At 42.1% G+C, this 16,632-nt stretch overlaps 2 protein-coding genes across 3 annotated transcripts; one reads left to right on the forward strand and one right to left on the reverse strand.

The window, feature by feature from the left end:
- Window positions 1-504: 504 nt before the first annotated feature.
- and2 (actinodin2) lies at window positions 505-9,157 on the forward strand. Of its 2 annotated transcripts, none has more exons than XM_035424071.1 (5): window positions 505-2,756; window positions 4,716-4,810; window positions 5,742-5,786; window positions 6,253-6,401; window positions 7,082-9,157. In XM_035424071.1, the coding sequence occupies exons 2-5, from the start codon at window positions 4,738-4,740 to the stop codon at window positions 8,534-8,536; spliced, it is 1,722 nt and encodes a 573-aa protein (XP_035279962.1). In that variant the 5' UTR covers window positions 505-2,756; window positions 4,716-4,737; the 3' UTR covers window positions 8,537-9,157. The 2 variants fall into 2 exon arrangements, with proteins under 2 accessions (XP_035279962.1, XP_035279963.1); XM_035424072.1 differs by having other exon boundaries at window positions 4,719-4,810.
- Window positions 9,158-12,070: 2,913 nt separating this feature from the next.
- On the reverse strand, window positions 12,071-15,729 carry LOC118229418 (adiponectin-like). The gene is made up of 3 exons (XM_035421358.1): window positions 15,533-15,729; window positions 14,198-14,487; window positions 12,071-14,118 (listed from the first exon to the last, which is right to left on the reverse strand). The coding sequence occupies exons 1-3, from the start codon at window positions 15,712-15,714 to the stop codon at window positions 13,589-13,591; spliced, it is 1,002 nt and encodes a 333-aa protein (XP_035277249.1). The 5' UTR covers window positions 15,715-15,729; the 3' UTR covers window positions 12,071-13,588.
- Window positions 15,730-16,632: the final 903 nt, after the last annotated feature.

Consider the following 16,632-nt stretch of genomic DNA (forward strand, 5'->3'; position numbering starts at 1 on the left):
AGTTGTAATTTTGAGTATAATTATACACAAGATTTGTGTATGCTTGTTCTAGTCGTGCTTAAACACACAGCAGATGGCGAATGATTAATGGAGTCTCAACACAGAATTGCTTACATTATTTCAAATGGTATCAGTAAAAGGTGCAAGTATATAGATATTGAGTCAAAATACAGGTCATCTTGGTATGCATCAAGGAAAATGCAATGCCTGTTTTGTTAACATTGCATTCTGTTTTACACAGTTGATATGGTGGATTATAGAAGTTCTTCTAATGTGACGAGAAACCCAGACCATATCTCATACTGCTTTAGAAGGGAAGAAACGGCAATAAAAATGTCAATTTAGAATCGTTAGCCTTCCAGAGTTTTCAGTTTCTTGGTAGCCTTTGGCCTTAGTAATCAAACAAGGGAAGTGCCATTGGAAGAGTATCAAATAAGCAGAAAGGGTCAGCAGAAAACAGGTGGAGAAACATAAAAATGTTCTTTGGCGTCATTTAACAACCTGTGTGTGAAACTTTATACACTTGATTTCTAAATCTTTCTGCATGTAGGAAAAATTTTAGTACAAATACAAAAGGTTTAGGGACAATTTCATCACAAGTCTTGCTGTTGCTGTGTTCACGTGATTACAATTTACATATGGCATAAATAAAAGCTCTAACTAGCCCTATTTGGTATAAAAAACGAAATATAGCCTCATTATCAGATGGACACTCATTATTCAGAAACCATATCACTTGCATTATTCACTTGAAACTATATCACAAATTCAGACTGAACTAGAAACAGTTGCACACAAGGGAGGTACACAAAGGGGGAAATGGATACACACCTTCATATTTATACATGAAAAATATCAAGATGATTATTTTACATCAAGAAAAAATACATAAGATTTTCATGGACAAAATCAATATGTACATAATCTTCCTTAAATGGTGCCATTCCACCTTTTGAGAGTTAAAGAAAATCTTTTTAATTCCAAAATTTCTGTATGGGGGCAATGTTGATGTTGGTACTATTGCTATTAGTTTTATAATGAGCTTATTAGTTTATTATGCATATTTGTATGTCAGAAGAACTGTTACCCAACCACTTATTCCTCGGAACATGAACACGCTCATAATCGCAGCAGTACCATTGTTCAGCCACAAGGAAATGTTACTGTGCATAATCTTTTTAGACATTTGTGATGGTGGAAGCATTCTCTTAAAATGTTTTTATTTTTATTTTTTAATGAATCTCAATTTTTTCAAATATAATTCTGCAGATAGAAGAGGATGACATCTATAAGTGCATGTACAGGTGCTAAATGGAGTGAGAAAGGTTCCGGGCTTGGCGACCAATGTTTGTCTGATTTCTGAAGACATAGTTTGCATGTAAGTTTTATGTTTCACATCTTTTTATGTGGAACTTGTTACATGGCGAAACAAATTCAGTATTTACAAGACTGAAAGACTTTATGCAAGAAATCTGATCATGTTAAATACATTGAGGAATGAAATGTGAAATTTAATTAAGTCTTACTTTTCCAATCTGTTGTTTTTCTGTGATTTTCTTTTTTTAATGATTGGTCATGATCAGTCAAAACCAGCAACTGGAGGGCATATTTTTTATTAGCACAAGATGTTCCAGAGACTACCAGCCCAATAAAGACAGAGAGGGAAGCCCTCATAAAACCTTGCCTTTTGGTCTAGTTTTATGTGACAACCTGAGGCTAGTGTGAAAATACCCAAGATTCACTTTTACTTATCCTGAAATTCAAGATTCATTTCTGTTGCTCTGAGATATGGTTTGCTCCTCTGGCTTTCTCGACACTACTGAGTTTAAGTTTCTTTATCTGGTTTTCAGTGGTCTCTTAATATCTGTCCTCATATTTGACTCGCAATTAAAATAATACATTGTTAAACTATTTATGAAGGATGAAGAAATCTAAACACTTTTCTAAGTTAAAATACAAGGACCAATGTCAATCGAAATTAATTAATTGAATCCTGGAATGCCTTTTTCACATTGGCCTTCAAAACCAAATTCAATTCTTGGCACTCTTCCGTTTGCCATGCAGAAACACTTGCTTATTAGAAAATCTGAAGTAATGCTAGGAAAAGCAAACCTTCATTTACTTAATTTACCTTGTGTATGTGCAGATTGGAAATGTGCCAACCTTTTGTATCGTAGCTCTGGAGAATGTACTTGAACAACCTTGACCATATTAGATGGATTTAAAACAAAAATGTCAAAGATAAAAATCCGTTGCAACAACAATACTTTGGAAGACGGGCAACAGCAGTGAGTGTGACATAAATATTACAGAATATTTGTTTTGACACCTTAGACTCTGGAAAACTCAAACGTGGCATGTGTAAATTACACCCTATTCATTTCTCAACTGTTTCTTTTATGATTTGTTTCTTCCTCTCCTATTTTCTCCTCAACAGTCTACAGCTACTCAGTATTGAAATTACAGGACTTTCATTGGTCGGTCAGGAGGCAGCTCAGGAACCAATCCCAGTGTGTCTAACAGCATGGCCGTGCTGTGTGACATGCCTTTTGTTTTTAATTATCATGGTGCAGTTTAAAAATGTTGCCCTGCTTGGCTTGACACAGTGGGTTCTGCGGGGAGCTCAAAGGTAGGGTGGCGAGGTTAAAGTAGACAGAAGCCCCCAGAACTCACTTCTAAGGTAAGGGCAACTCACTCCGTCAAGCGATCCTAGAGGTTTCAAGTGCCAAGGGTCTCGCAGCTTTAACCGAACACAGGTAAGTTCTGCATTTGGTGCCACTAAGACTAATTTTTACAGCGGGACCGAATGGTGTAAACTGCATGTTTGTTCACAGTTTGCTTCATTTCAAAGCTAAGAAGAATACATGTAGACAGTACTGTAACAATGTGGTGGAGTTCAGAGAAATTGTAAGTTTATTGGATGTGCATGAAAAGAAAGCTGCAGGCTTGAAACCCAAATTTTACATTGCTGCAGCACTGCAAAATATTGTATTACAGTGCTACAGTACTACAGGCTGAATGGGATTACAAACATTGTTGGGTATGAATGGTCAGTGCATTAAATATTACTCATTTTGGATAAGTAATTCATGAAATAAAATGGTCTAGTGTTCATTCAAAACTATAATTTACCACCATTAAGCAGAGGGGGAAAGTTACAAGGAAGAGGCATTATGAAATGGGACTCGTCTGATTGAAGAGTCTCTCAAAATTGAAACATTTGGAGGTTAACAGATTGGAGCCAACACATCTAACTTAACTCAGTTTCAACATTCATATGCAACCTCAGATGAAAGCACTAAAGCAGGTAATGGTCTGGGGTGTTAAGAATATTACCATGCCACAGTTAGGTTGTGAAGGTTCAGTACATAAGTTATCCAATTGATATTACGCAATTGATATGTGACTGCATTAGCATTGTATTAGACTAAGGTTGTATGAGCATTTTCACAACATTTCATATATTGTGTGCATTTGATATTTATGGAAACAGGCTCCAAAGGGGAACAAGCCCAAGTACATAGCCTGTATTGCAGGGGTAGCCAACCCTGGTCCTGGAGAGTTGCAGGGTCGGCCACCTCTGGTATCCTGAACAGTTTATTGGTAGCCCAAGTGTATCATTCTTTCCAATTACAGCAGCATTACTCAACCAACAGACTTTACACCAATGCACAAGAGATGTCAGTGTTTCATGACTAACTTCTCAAAGTTTGAATCTGAAGTACTGCACATTCATATTTTTTAAATCTAACTCTAGTCCTGGATGGCTGTAGTGGCTGCAGGTATTTGTGGTTTCCTTTCAATCAGCAGCCAATTAAGGCCTTGAGGGCAAGGTGTGTGGACTCTTTAGCCAATCAGTGCCTTTTGTATGAATCACTCCTGCTGAATCACCAAAAACCTGCAGGCACTGCGGCTGTCCAGGACTGGAGTTTGACACCCCTATATTTAAAGTATGCATCACAAAATTTCGGAACTTCTAACAATTATTTAATTAGCTCAATCATACCTTGATCTGGCATTTGTATAAGCATCAGCTACAGCTGCAGGCTGCAAGTGTATCCTGAAGCTTTCACTCTGCTCAAGTACAGAAGTGAACTAGCGTAGTTATTAAAGCTGTCAGAAAACTGAAACGAAGCTAATTGGTTGGAACAAAACCTGCGCGCAGAGTTGTACACCTGATAGATGGACGCCTAAAGCATTGTTAATACACTTTTAGACCAAGTAGCTTATTTTAGGAGTACTTAACGACAATTGGAAACACGCAGATAACGTTTAAAGCGGTTGTTCGCTGTCATGTCTCCAGACAAAGTAGGCTCTTACATTAGGCATGCGTCTTGAGACTATCTTGCCATGAAACGGAAAAACGTCCCACACAACTTCCTTCCTATAGCGGTTAACGACTGGAGTATCCCATTAAAACAATATTCCAACCCGAGACGCCTGTTAAATCAAAACAGATGTTCTCAGCTGAGGTTGCATTCCCAACGTTCTGAGACGTCCTCAGTTGAAGTTAAACGATTATCTTTGTTTGGTGCTGAATGGATAGCGGCACACAAGCTACGGTGGAATAATACACCTTTAGCACGTCATTGAAGTTATATAAGATGTAGCAATGTAAAGCAACATTATTGGAGACTTCATACGAAATAAAGTTGTCCTACCTGATATCCCTATTCCTGGTATTTGGTTTCAAAAGCCAAACTTCTATTTTCCAGTAGAAACGGCTGAAAGCTGACAATGGCACGAACAGGACGGCTAACGTTTTCCTGCATGGTCACTGGCTTCCTGCTTGCAACCGCGTTATTACCAGGTGAGACCAATCATTCACTCACGTATCAAGTTTGAGGCAACTCGGTGTGGTTCCCCCTCCCCGCTTAGATTCGACTAGACTGCGGGCAGAACAGCGGTTCTAAAAAACGAATTAATTTTCCGTAAGAAAAAGTTCGAACCAGTAGCCTATCACAGGACGTTATCAGAGTGCGAGTGGTAAAGGCCCACTACTTTGTTATGGCTTACCTGCGTAAGCGCGCGTTTTTGTATAAAAGCACAGACGCCTACACACGTGGTTTGTACTTAATTAACAAGTCAGGAAGTTTCACTTTTATAAGTAAAAGTGTCCCGTGAAACGGCAATGCTCAAAGGCTTCTAGAAAGGATCATGCTTTATGCCCGCTGGAAGAAGTCAACAACTCTATACAATATGAACCAAATCCATTTTGCCAATAAGATTTTTGCTAGTCAGCAGGAAGAGCTTTCTTTCCAAATGGTCCTGCTCCAAACTTGCCACAGAAACACTCTTATGAAAATTAACAGCATGCAGATAGTGGATCAGATTTTGTTTCTCATAGAATTATGTTGCTGACTGCACATTTCACCCTTATAAATCTCTCCAGTTATGGAGCCACAGGTAGAGCAGAAGTGTGGAAAATATTGTCCATTCCACCCCCACCCCCCCAACCCACACACACATTTTTATGATGTGCCTGCCTTTGGGAACATTGCCTACACTTTGTAATTTTATAGTTGCACCTCCAGTAGGCCTCAGTAGCACACAACCCCCACTGACCCTGTTCAAAGCAGCGTACTGTTGTGTTTGAAGATTAATCCACATGACACTACCTGCATGTGCTCCAGCATGGAAAATACCATGCTCCAAAGGGCTTATTAGCAGGTAAGCGTTTTTTTCTTCATTTGAAACAACCAACATCTGGTTCTGATGAATGCTTTTACTGTCCCTCACAGACTTTCTGGGGGCTGGTCCAGTGGGGGAACGTCTGAAAGGAGACGGTAAATATAGAGTTTTTTTTTGTTTGTCTTTTTTATAAAACCGTTTTGAAATGTGATTGTTATCATTGGCTGTAGTATTAAAAGAGTCACTGAAATTGGAAGATACTTGTTACTTTGTGACTTACTTGCACACAAAGATGAGAAAAGTTGTTATACTGACGAAAGATCTTAGGCTTTTCATTTTGACGGAAACATATATACTTCATCAGCTATTGTCAGGCACCAAGCTTTAATGATTTGTTAAGATGTTAGAAGGACTTGCTGTATTAATACAATCACGTTTTGTTACTTAAAACCCACAAGTACTCAAAAACATTAGTGTGTTTAAGTTGTCATCACGAAAATGTGTATTTGAAATACAAAACCAATGGACCATTGGAGTGCCTACCATCCATGATGATCTCCGGCCCCACATGTGAAATGAAGGGAGTGTCCCTGTAAACATGCCTCTTGCTGTGGGTTCCAGTGGGAGATGCAGCACCAGAGGAGAAGGCTGCCAGTCCGTCTGCCTTGAAGAAACTGACCCGGAACAGGAGGGACGTCAGCTGGTATAGGCGGCTCCCAGACTTCTGGACCTGGTACAAATTCTTTATGAACACTGGGAACCAGGAGGGGGTGAGTACATCACACCACCGCCACAGTCCACAGACCTCCTAATGTCCGAGTCAGTAATCCAGGGATCTCAAGATGTGTCTTGCATGGAATATGATATGATGATATTTTCAGGCATTTATTTGGTTCAGTGTATTCAAGAGCCAGGAAAACAGCTTGTTTAGTCCACGAGTCCACGAGAGTAATTCAATTATTTCACAGTAGTCTCTGTTGTACTGGTTAAATGGTGAAACTCAAGCACCATTTAACCCAGAGGGCCAGTGCTGGGTAACTTGTATTTAGACACACAGCTCATCATACTGCCATGGATTAATTACTGTTGCCGCTTCAGTTTGTTCTCCTATATGTGGACAAATAAATAATAAGCTAGACTACTGTGATCTGCCCTGATGAAGGTGTACAAATAAAGGAGCTTGCTTCATGACAGTGTTGGAGAATAATTTTCTAGGTTTTCCAGCTTTGGTTCTTGTGTCTTTTTCAGGATTTTTGATTATGTCTGTAAAATGTTTAATGTGAAGCACTGTGTAACTACCTGTTTGTAAATGGTGCTATATGAAATACCAATACTAATTGATGTATAGAATTGCAGAGGGTGCCCCACACTGATGTTCCAAAAAACAAATAAACAAAATTCCTTTTTTTTGGTGCTAATGCTTGCTGGACTGTGTTCCTTTTGTCACCAGGTGGAGGATCTCGACCGCATTTACCTCAATTACCTGCAGAACAAACATCGGGTGGAGGAGGGCGGCCCCTCCTTCAACCACTACCTCCAGCACCTGGGGGAGATCTACAAGCTGTGTGCCGACTCAGATGACCCAGAATGCCTTGCTGAGCAAACCAGCAAACCCAAGGCTAAGGTTGTTATGCCCAAGCCGGCTCCATTGAAGACTGTCTGTGACCCGTTCACAGACCCCTATTGCCTTTTTGCCAGAATGGTGGCCGCCAAGCTTCCCACCCCAGCCTCACAGCCCCCAGCCCCAGCCCCAGTCAAAGGTCCATCCCCCATTCTAGCTCCCCTGTTACCCCTGCCTGGCAAAGCCCCCCTGGGTTACTACTACGCCCCGGTTCTCGAACCCTTCCTGTCGGCCGAACAGCGGGGTGAGCTTCTGCGCATCTGCAACCCTTCTGACGTCGAGTGCCTGCAGTATCACCTGCGCGCCGCGTATGGCTACAGGCCGGCTGCTGGCCCCGCCCCCTCCTACGCGCACCTGGGCTGCGACCCAACCAAGAACCCCTACTGCAAACCCACCCTGGTGCAGAAGGCCCCGTCGGGACTCTACCACCTGTACCCGACCTGCGACCCGGACTTTGACCCCTTCTGCAAGCCGGGCGCGCCGGCCCCGGCCCCTCAAACCGCGGAGTCCGAGGAGGCCCCCAAAGAGCAGGTCTGCAACCCGCTCTTTGACGACAACTGCAACCCCCTCACCGCCACCAAGCTGGCTGGTATCACCAGGCCCGTCTTAGAGTACACCCCCAAGGAAGAGCCTGCCATGAACCTCGCCTGCGACCCTCGCTACGACCCCTACTGCCTCATCGGGGCCGCTGCCGCCCTTCTGAAGCCACCTGCACCCCTGCCCCAGGACCAGACCCGCCCTCGCTTGGGCTTCAAGGGCAAGACCAAGGAAGGCTATGACTGCTACCTGTTCTACGACGAGGGCTGCTTCCCGCCAACCTCCAAGGGTGAGAGCAAAGCCCCGGAAGCCCCCGCCTCCGACGACCCTGACTGCCACCCCTACGACCCCACCTGCGGGAGGTTTGCCCCCCAGGCCTTAAGCGCACCCGAGGCCAACAAACCGGCCAAGGACGGCGTGATCGAGCCCCACCCCGACTGCGACCCAGAGTACGACTACAACTGCCGCCTGCGGCGCGCCGAACCCGAGGCCGCCGCCACCCCCACGGCAGAGGAGGCGCCCCAGGAAGACCAGGTGGAGGAAGAGTCCAAGGATGAGCCCGTCCGCCAGGAGGAGCCCCTCCAGGAGGCTCCCGGGTTCGACCCCTACCAGAGCGGGCAGGGCGACCCCTATGCTAGCTATGTGGCCCAGGACCACGCCGTCCCTAGCTTTGAAGACTTCCTTAGAGGATATGCGGACCAGTATGGCAGATACGACTCCTTTTCTGGAGGTTACAAGAAAAAATAAGAACACACTAAGGAAAAAAGTAGGAATGCTGTAATATGTGCAAGATGCACGCAACACACAGATCACACACACCCACACACACACATGCGCACACACACATGGATCAAAATGAAAACCTGGCCAGTCTCGTCTGTACCACGGTCCTGTGCTGCAAAAGCAGCAGGTCGAGGGGAGATGGGGTGTGGGGCGTCTGCATCAGTGAATCTGATTCACTTGGTCACAGTACATGAAGTTCACTCCATTGCTGCCTGATATGTGTGGAAAATAGCCACACAATGAACATTCTCATAGGTTCTTTGGCCAAAGAGAAGACCATGTGAAACCTGTTTGGCCTCGTGTTTTTTAAAAACCCAATGTCTGTAGTTATGAGCCTTTGCATTCTTGTGATTTTTTAATTAGGGGTAGCATACTTGAATATAGTTTAACCTGGAATTGCATTTTCCTCAGTGGTATGTCGTCCATTTAATTTTTATTGTTATGGATCCCTTCCTCACTAATATTTAATGTTGTCCTCTAGGCTTTCGCTTAAAATGTGTACTTACAAACCTCAAAAACCTTTGTTTGGTTGTTGTTAATAATATACATTTTTTCCCTTTTCAAATGTTATGAATAAAAAGCTTTGAAAAAAGTTATTATTTTATGTTTCTTCTTTAAAATGAAGTGTTCATGGGTACTCTTCTGTAGTTTTCACCTAAAAACATGAAAACGTGTGTCTGTGCATTTGTAAGACAAAATATAAAATACAAGGAATGCTATGTATTGCAAAATCAGTTTGTTTCTATTAACATTACAAGCATACTTTTGCAGAACATTTTAAAATGAGTGCCATTACAGCATCTACTACAATAAATGCATAAAGCATCAAAAACCAAAAAGTTAGTTTCTAACATTTTTCTGTATGTAACCCATCTTTAAAAGGTAGTCCCAAACGATTTAGGGACTTTTAGCATGACCGCAGATATTTTACCATGCTTTAGCTTTTATGATGAAATTGATCTTTTTTTAAGTCTGAAAACCATGTGGCTTCCTTCACAGGTACTCTAAATGCAGGGCTGGGGTTTACTCTTTTCCAGGACCTGAGGCTGGAGTCCTGCTTCCAAATTTAACAACAGGAAGTTTCCTTCAATATTTTAGACATCAGTGTAGATAACATATGTAGATAAAAATACCCAGTTAAGGTGGCCCATTCATGAAAGTACATGAGTCATACAGGCCCAACTCTGTATTCATGTCTATTTATTCCAATGGTAGACAGTTGATAAAAAATTTAACAATATGTGCTTGTGGTCATCAGCATTCACAAGATATTTAGTTCAGCCTTCTGTTTTTTTCACATTGTTGTGGTATTTCTCCTTCCCAATTCATTATAAATAATGCATTAGTTGAATGTGTGGTTTTTGGCTGAGGAACACACAGAATTTCACAATACAGCTAATTAAAATAAAAAAAATTATTTTAGGTTGAAACTAAAGGCAGTAAAATCTTATTTCCTCTGGATTGAAAGGCCTGCTTTTGAATGCAGCAGAGATTCTGAGTTAGGCCAACAAGAGGGCTGTGATAGGGGACCGCACTGTAAGAACAGGTCCTTCTGAAAGTCAAAGGGACTTGCAGCCAGACAACAGCTCCTTACTGTACACATTCACATCTCTTTATGGTCAATATGCCAACTGCTATATGTGTGTGTATGATAATCACACACGCAGCAGGGACAAATGTGTTCATTCAGTCTACAAAAAGCAATTCCCCGGTGGTTTCTCAACCACAGAGGAAGGAGCATGCAATACAGGCTCTGCGAATCAACACTGAACACGACCAAACTAAATGACTAAACAAAGACCATGATTCTGATTTGCTGAGATTTGAGTGCTATACGGTGCTACGTAACCAACAAAAGTCAGGAAACACCCTTTGGCAGGCTGGTAGATGCACGTTAGACTAAATTCAATACCAACGCACTGCTAATGCATTTATTGCTGTTCACATTGTCAAAAGGTGCTTAGCTTTTCTGATGTAACAGAAGGTTTGTTAAAACGGTTGCTAGCACTGTTGCAGAATACAGTGAAGTAAGACAAGAGAAACTGAAAATTTGAAAGAGCATATCAAAAGAATTGTTTCAGTCTGGCACTGGAATGCTTGAGTACTTCTATAAGACAGGAAGAAAGAAAGTGCAGACTAGCGAATACCTTTAGCCGTCGGCACTTCGCAGCCCCCGACCACTTGGAGCGAGTCTGGAGAAGTGCTGAGCGTTGCCACAATTGTTCAGGTGCTGACAGTTTTAAAGTTTAAAGCCCGAGCCAGGAGTCCTAATGACTACCTTTCCTCACTGAGCATGTATGTGTAAAAGCTTTTGGAAACATTTGCAGTAATTGTAGGTGCTGTCTTGTAAATTCTGTCCATTCTTTGCACTTTTGGGGCATCTGGAGCTGCGCTGACCTGCGGATAAATAATCCCAAAAATTTACAGCTAGCTAAAATTTGTACCTCAGCATATCGAAATCACATTTGGAAGAAGATTTAGCTCTAATTTTCTTCACTATAGCAAGTTGTATCAATATTTATTTCAATCAAACTTACATCTGTTAAAATCAACTTGCCTCTGTGTACACAGAAAATGATTTATGGTTGTGAGCATGAAACTGCGTGGGTGAAACATTACATGAAAGCATTTGAATCCTGTGTTTTTCTGCAGGTGAAAGGAAAAGATGAATTAAAGAATTAAAATGTGGCTGATTGCCATTTTTTCCCCTAAAGCATGAAACCAAGCTTGCAAACTCACAAATAGGTCTGGCTATGGGGCAAGAATGAACATGCTGCCTAATCTTGAGGTTGGCAGATGCTAAGGCTTGATTTTGCATGGGGCAAACAACAGTTGCTGTGGCTCATCAGAACCCTGGCATGCTACGCTACGAAGCAACTGGTGTCAAATAGCCTGGCTTGGCAACATACTGGCTGAATTCATAGGGGAGCAATAGCAGTTTCGGATGACAAGATGAAACAGCAGAGGACTGTACACGAGTTAAACAAATAAAAAAAAGTGCATTTAACATAATATATGATACTCTAAATAGATCTGCTTGCATGTTTCAGTCATTTCCATTCCAGTTATTAATCTGATGGGCAGTTTGTCCATGTTATGTTCCTGAAAGTGAACCTTGAAAATCTTAAAAGAGCCTACGGGGGGAAACAAGCCGGTGTTCTGTGAAAGGAGTTTTTTCCCCAGAAAGTGTGTTTTGTTTCAAAAAAGCTGAACTTTGCTGCCCCTTAATGTTTAACAAAGGAATAACATGCAACTTCAATTGCAATCTAAGATTTCTTTCAAGATTTCCTTCTTTGAAGATTTCCTTTTAAAACAAGAACACATACTGTACAGTATATCTGTAAAAAATGAGATCTTAAAAAATATTTAGAAACACAGTTTTCCAACACATATTATATATACAATACATACATACATACATACATATACTTGTTGTAATCAGAACAATGTAACAGAAAACATTTCACTTGAAGTTTTAAAGATAAAATACGCAATAAACACATTTAACAACAATGTTTTATTGAAACATGTCTCTTGCTTCAACTGGAACAATGATATCAATTTGCATCCAATGAGTCATTGGATGTCGGTGGACAAAGTCTCATTGTGAGAGCCTGATTGCATTCAAAGCCCTGCACCTTGCTACTTGCACCGAGAGAGATCTAAATTCTAAATGGTGTGGGGGCACATGGGATGACATATTCAGAGTACCTGGCAGAGCCTGAAATTATTTATCAGTCCATTTATAACATATTAAAATGTCATTGATTCGTTCTTTGAAAATTCATTTATTTACCTGTCTTTTTACTTGTTTTTCAGTACCATCTTAAGATTATATTCCTTTTCAGTCTCTATCCAAAGACATGCAGGTTTGGCTACTTGGGGGGGCATTGACAGGGTGTTTCTGTAAAGAGCAAGCAGGCTCGGTCAACCTACCCATGTATACATAAAGGTTAATAAACAAATCTTAAAAATCATTTTTTAAATATATCTTTACTATCACTCTATTTTCCAAGGGTTTAACTTTTTTTTAAATTCGTTTTTTTGACTCCATTGCAAAAAATGCTCATGAAACATCTGTTGAACAATCTTAAATTGTAAATTGTAAATGCAGCATCAACATGACAAGAGAAAGAGTGGTTGATTATTAGTTTTCCTATGTGCAGATGGCACTGTGTATATACCCTAAACAGATGACTGATCCAACTACGCAACCTACAGTCATCACTCGTTCCTACTTTTTCCCAAACAGATGATTGAATGGTGTCACTCTACTCTCACTAATAACAAATTGCTGCATTATTTATGAGTCTTTGGACACATGTGGATACAGCTATTAGGACAGCTGCTTAAAATAACAGAGCACGGCTGTATTTTATGATCAGAAGCAATAACTCCTTTATCTGCAGAGCCAATTTATTTGGCGACAACTAGCATAATTTGAATCTCATGGTGGAGTAGGTACTCCATGACCTTGGTCATTAAAATATAAATAAATGCACTGATAGAAAATGGAATATGCAATGGATCAACTGGAAAGTTGAATAGTGGCCAGCAGATGGTTGAAAGGCCTGCTTGGGTCTGGGCACTCCAACATAGGGGCTTGGTTTGGCATGAGGGCAAAAGCAGCTAGCTGAGCATACCCTGGCTACAGCACTACTTCATCCACTGAAAGACAGATTTCAGTTTAGTTAACTTAGTTGGATGCGTCAAGCATTTATAAATCTTTATTTATAAAGCTTGTCAAAGCCAACCAACAGTGTGTCCTTGGAGTGTCCTAAGCAATCTCCTTCGGTATCAGATTAAAATATGTAATTTCCTGTACCATTTTAAATAATTTAATCAACTTAATATATAGCACTTACAAAATAGTACGTGGTGGATGAAAAACAATAAACCTATGCTATGTTAAAAGGACTAAAAAAGGACTGTTTGCAAATTGTTGGAAAGTCCAGTATGGCACAAATCGACCATGACTGAGACCACCGCCACTGTGCTCCGTCATGCTCAGCTCCTCTAGCTGCTCGCCGGGTCATCGGAGTACAGGAGGAAGCCGGAGAACGTGGAGTCGTTGGTGTTGTCGGCGTAGATCTCGCCGTGCTCCTCCTCTCCGTACACCTGCAGGTAGACCTCGTCCCTGGCCTCCAGGCGCAGTATGATGGAGCTGGAGGCCTGGTCCAGGTTGTTCTCCTGGAACTGGTCGTAGGTGAACATGACCGCCTTGCCGTTCCTGTACAGGCTGACCCGGGTGTCCTTGGGGTAGATGGTCAGGTGGTAGGTGAAGAAGTAGACGCCGGGGTAGACGCAGCGGAACTTTCCGCTGGTGTCGTCGTAGTGACGCTGCTCGTTGTAGAAGGGCTTGTTGAAGCGGATGGGCACGTTGGCGGTGGACGCGCGGCTGGTCAGGCCCACGCTGAAGGCCGAGCGGAGGGCATGGGTGCTGTCGCCCCGACTGCCTTTCGCCCCAGGGATGCCCGGGAAGCCTGTAGGCCCCCGCGGGCCGACGTCACCTTTGGCGCCCTGCTCTCCCTTTGCCCCCGGTTCACCTGCAGACACACAGTCGCGTGAAGAGGCTTTCAGACCTCTGCCCTGGTTAAATGAAACGGGAGGTCAAAACCGTCTTACCAGGTTTGCCGTTTTCCCCGTCGCGGCCATCGCGCCCGTCTCTGCCATCTCTCCCCGGGGACCCGCTGTGCCCTGGGGTGCCTGGCACCCCTCCCATACACATGCTGCAGACCTGCTTGTCGTCTGGCTTACTGTCAGGTGCCACAGGCTCTTCTGGTTTTGGAACGTCTTTTCCCACGTCTTCCAAGTCCAAGTCAAAATCCTGAGTAAAGGCCAGCTGTCCTGCCAACAGCAGACTGAGCACCAGGATCCAGAGCAGTTTCATGGTGACTGATCGCTGATCTCTGGTACTGCAAGGACAGTGGACACCTTTAGAACACCTGCACATTCTACAATCACACATACATCTTTCCCCACTACTCAGTAAACACTACAATTTCCATCTTGCATCACTTTAACTATAAGATTTGAGGGCTGATATCAAAATCAGGGACTGCTGTGGTCATCAAGTACTCAGAGAGTAGTTGTTGTAATAAACTGCATTCGGAAGCAACAAGAAAAACAAACACCACTAAACGTGGATGCTCTTTCTTGACAGAGATAATACACGTTGCATTTTGATCAGGTGCTAAGTAAAACAAAAACAAAAGCATCTGTATTAATTTAGGGAGGCTGCAAAATGGTCTCTCTGTCTCTGTCCCATTACAAGCTTGTTTGTATTTCTATTGCTCATATGGTACATATTGTACATATGTGAATTACGGCGATTTTCTGTTCGTCTTTTCCAAAAGAACTACAGAACTACAGGCTGCTCTGGAAGTACTATAAACATTTTAAGTGACATTGTACAGAGTTACATACGATCTCCCGAGGCTCTCTGAAATAGTTGAGTTCACACTCCCATCCACTCCCACGCCTTGGATTAAGACCCAGGGCAGCTCATTAAGCTAACATTAAGCTTTTTTTAAACGGGTGACTGCTGTCAACTCCTCTACATTGCTTAATGCGTTCTAAAGTAAAATGAAGGAGACTCAATTCCATGGGAAGCAGTAGATGCAGCCATTATCATTCTGTTTTGGCCATAACATTTACTAATAGTAAAATAGAAATAATTATCCTTTCAAAAGGGCACCCTTAACTGAGATCCAGAAAAGATAAAGCATTTTGAGTTTTCAATCCAGAGGAATGCCACCATGCAACCAAATCACATGTGAATGGCAAATGCCAGAAATCCAGACACTGAATTCCTGTTCCAAACATTTTTTACTGTCTCTTAAAAAAAAAAAGTATCCCATATTATTCCCTTGTGATCGGGCCTATACATCCTACAGGCTACTTCTGGGGAAGAGCCCCGAACAGAGAGCCCAAAGTAAATAGAGAGAGGGACATGCTTACCTGCCCATCGTTGTAGTGTCCAGTATCCAGTGGCAGAGGATACCAGCCCTCGGTCTGGAGCAAATCACTGATGGGTAGCAACTGTCCTTGCGGGGCATCCGAAGCTTTCGCCTCTTATCATTGCCAGTGCTAAATTTATCCCTGCCCAAATGGATTTGCAGCTTGGTGACGTCTGTGGTCATCGAATGCCCTATCAGTCCCTATCAGGGCTGCAGTATCTGTGGTTCTCCCAGGCAGAGGCTCAGACCAACCATGTCCCTGCCAGACTGCTATCAAGTTAAAGCACAAGAAGTAGTGTAGCAGAGCCAAAGCATTGTAGCCATTATAATATGCACTGCACGGTTTTAGTGCCTCTTCTCTTGCCTCTTGCGAATCCAACTCCTGAGTAAAGCTCAACTGTCCTGCCAACAGCAGGCTGAGCACCAGGATCCAGAGCAGTTTCATGGTGACTGACCTCTGACCTCTGGTATACTGCAAAGACAGTGGACACCTTTAGCACACCTGCCCATTATACATTCACACATTCATCTTGCCCAACTACTGAATAAACACTAATTTACTGCGTAGTGGGGAAGCAGTAGTGTAATAGAGCAAAAGGAGTGTAGCAGACCCAAAGTATCGTAGCCATTATAATATTTACTGTACCTGTGTGTATGTAAATGCATCTTGGGGCATGTGTTATGGGACCATGTAACTGTGTGTGCATGTCCTACATACCCTGGTGAAGGTCTATTCATAACTGAAAATAGCTTTTTTGTTGTCCTTTGTGTGGTTATTTATGTGAGAAATAAATTACTTCTTCATCAATATTTTTTCTAATGAAGTAGCTCGATCTATCTAATGAGGTGCATAATTGAAACAAACCAGAACGTTTTTTCTAGAAAAATGTAAACAAATCAAACAAATTTCAAAAGGTCAAGATATTGAAATAAAAATAATGTGGCTCTTGGAAAGGTTCAACATTTCATAGCACTTTTACCACTTTACAATCAACATGAAATGTGAGTGTTTTACATTGGATTGTATAAGGGAAGGTGGATATTCTGGGCATTTGAATACAGCAGCATTATGCAGAAGCTATACAAATTTTAAAATGTACG

Source organism: Anguilla anguilla, chromosome 6, assembly GCF_013347855.1.
Source record: "Anguilla anguilla isolate fAngAng1 chromosome 6, fAngAng1.pri, whole genome shotgun sequence".
Lineage (NCBI taxonomy): Eukaryota > Metazoa > Chordata > Actinopteri > Anguilliformes > Anguillidae > Anguilla > Anguilla anguilla.

Bases quoted from the DNA above. Each gene is read 5' to 3' on its own strand.
- and2 (XM_035424071.1), top strand. From the start codon at position 4,738: ATGGCACGAACAGGACGGCTAACGTTTTCCTGCATGGTCACTGGCTTC. The intron at 4,811-5,741 runs GTGAGACCAATC...TGTCCCTCACAG, and splicing joins TGCAACCGCGTTATTACCAG to ACTTTCTGGGGGCTGGTCCA. The intron at 5,787-6,252 runs GTAAATATAGAG...TGTGGGTTCCAG, and splicing joins GGAACGTCTGAAAGGAGACG to TGGGAGATGCAGCACCAGAG.
- LOC118229418 (XM_035421358.1), bottom strand. From the start codon at position 15,714: ATGACCACAGACGTCACCAAGCTGCAAATCCATTTGGGCAGGGATAAA. The intron at 14,488-15,532 runs GTAAGCATGTCC...CTGTCCTTGCAG, and splicing joins GACACTACAACGATGGGCAG to TACCAGAGATCAGCGATCAG. The intron at 14,119-14,197 runs GTAAGACGGTTT...GTGTGTCTGCAG, and splicing joins CGGGGAAAACGGCAAACCTG to GTGAACCGGGGGCAAAGGGA.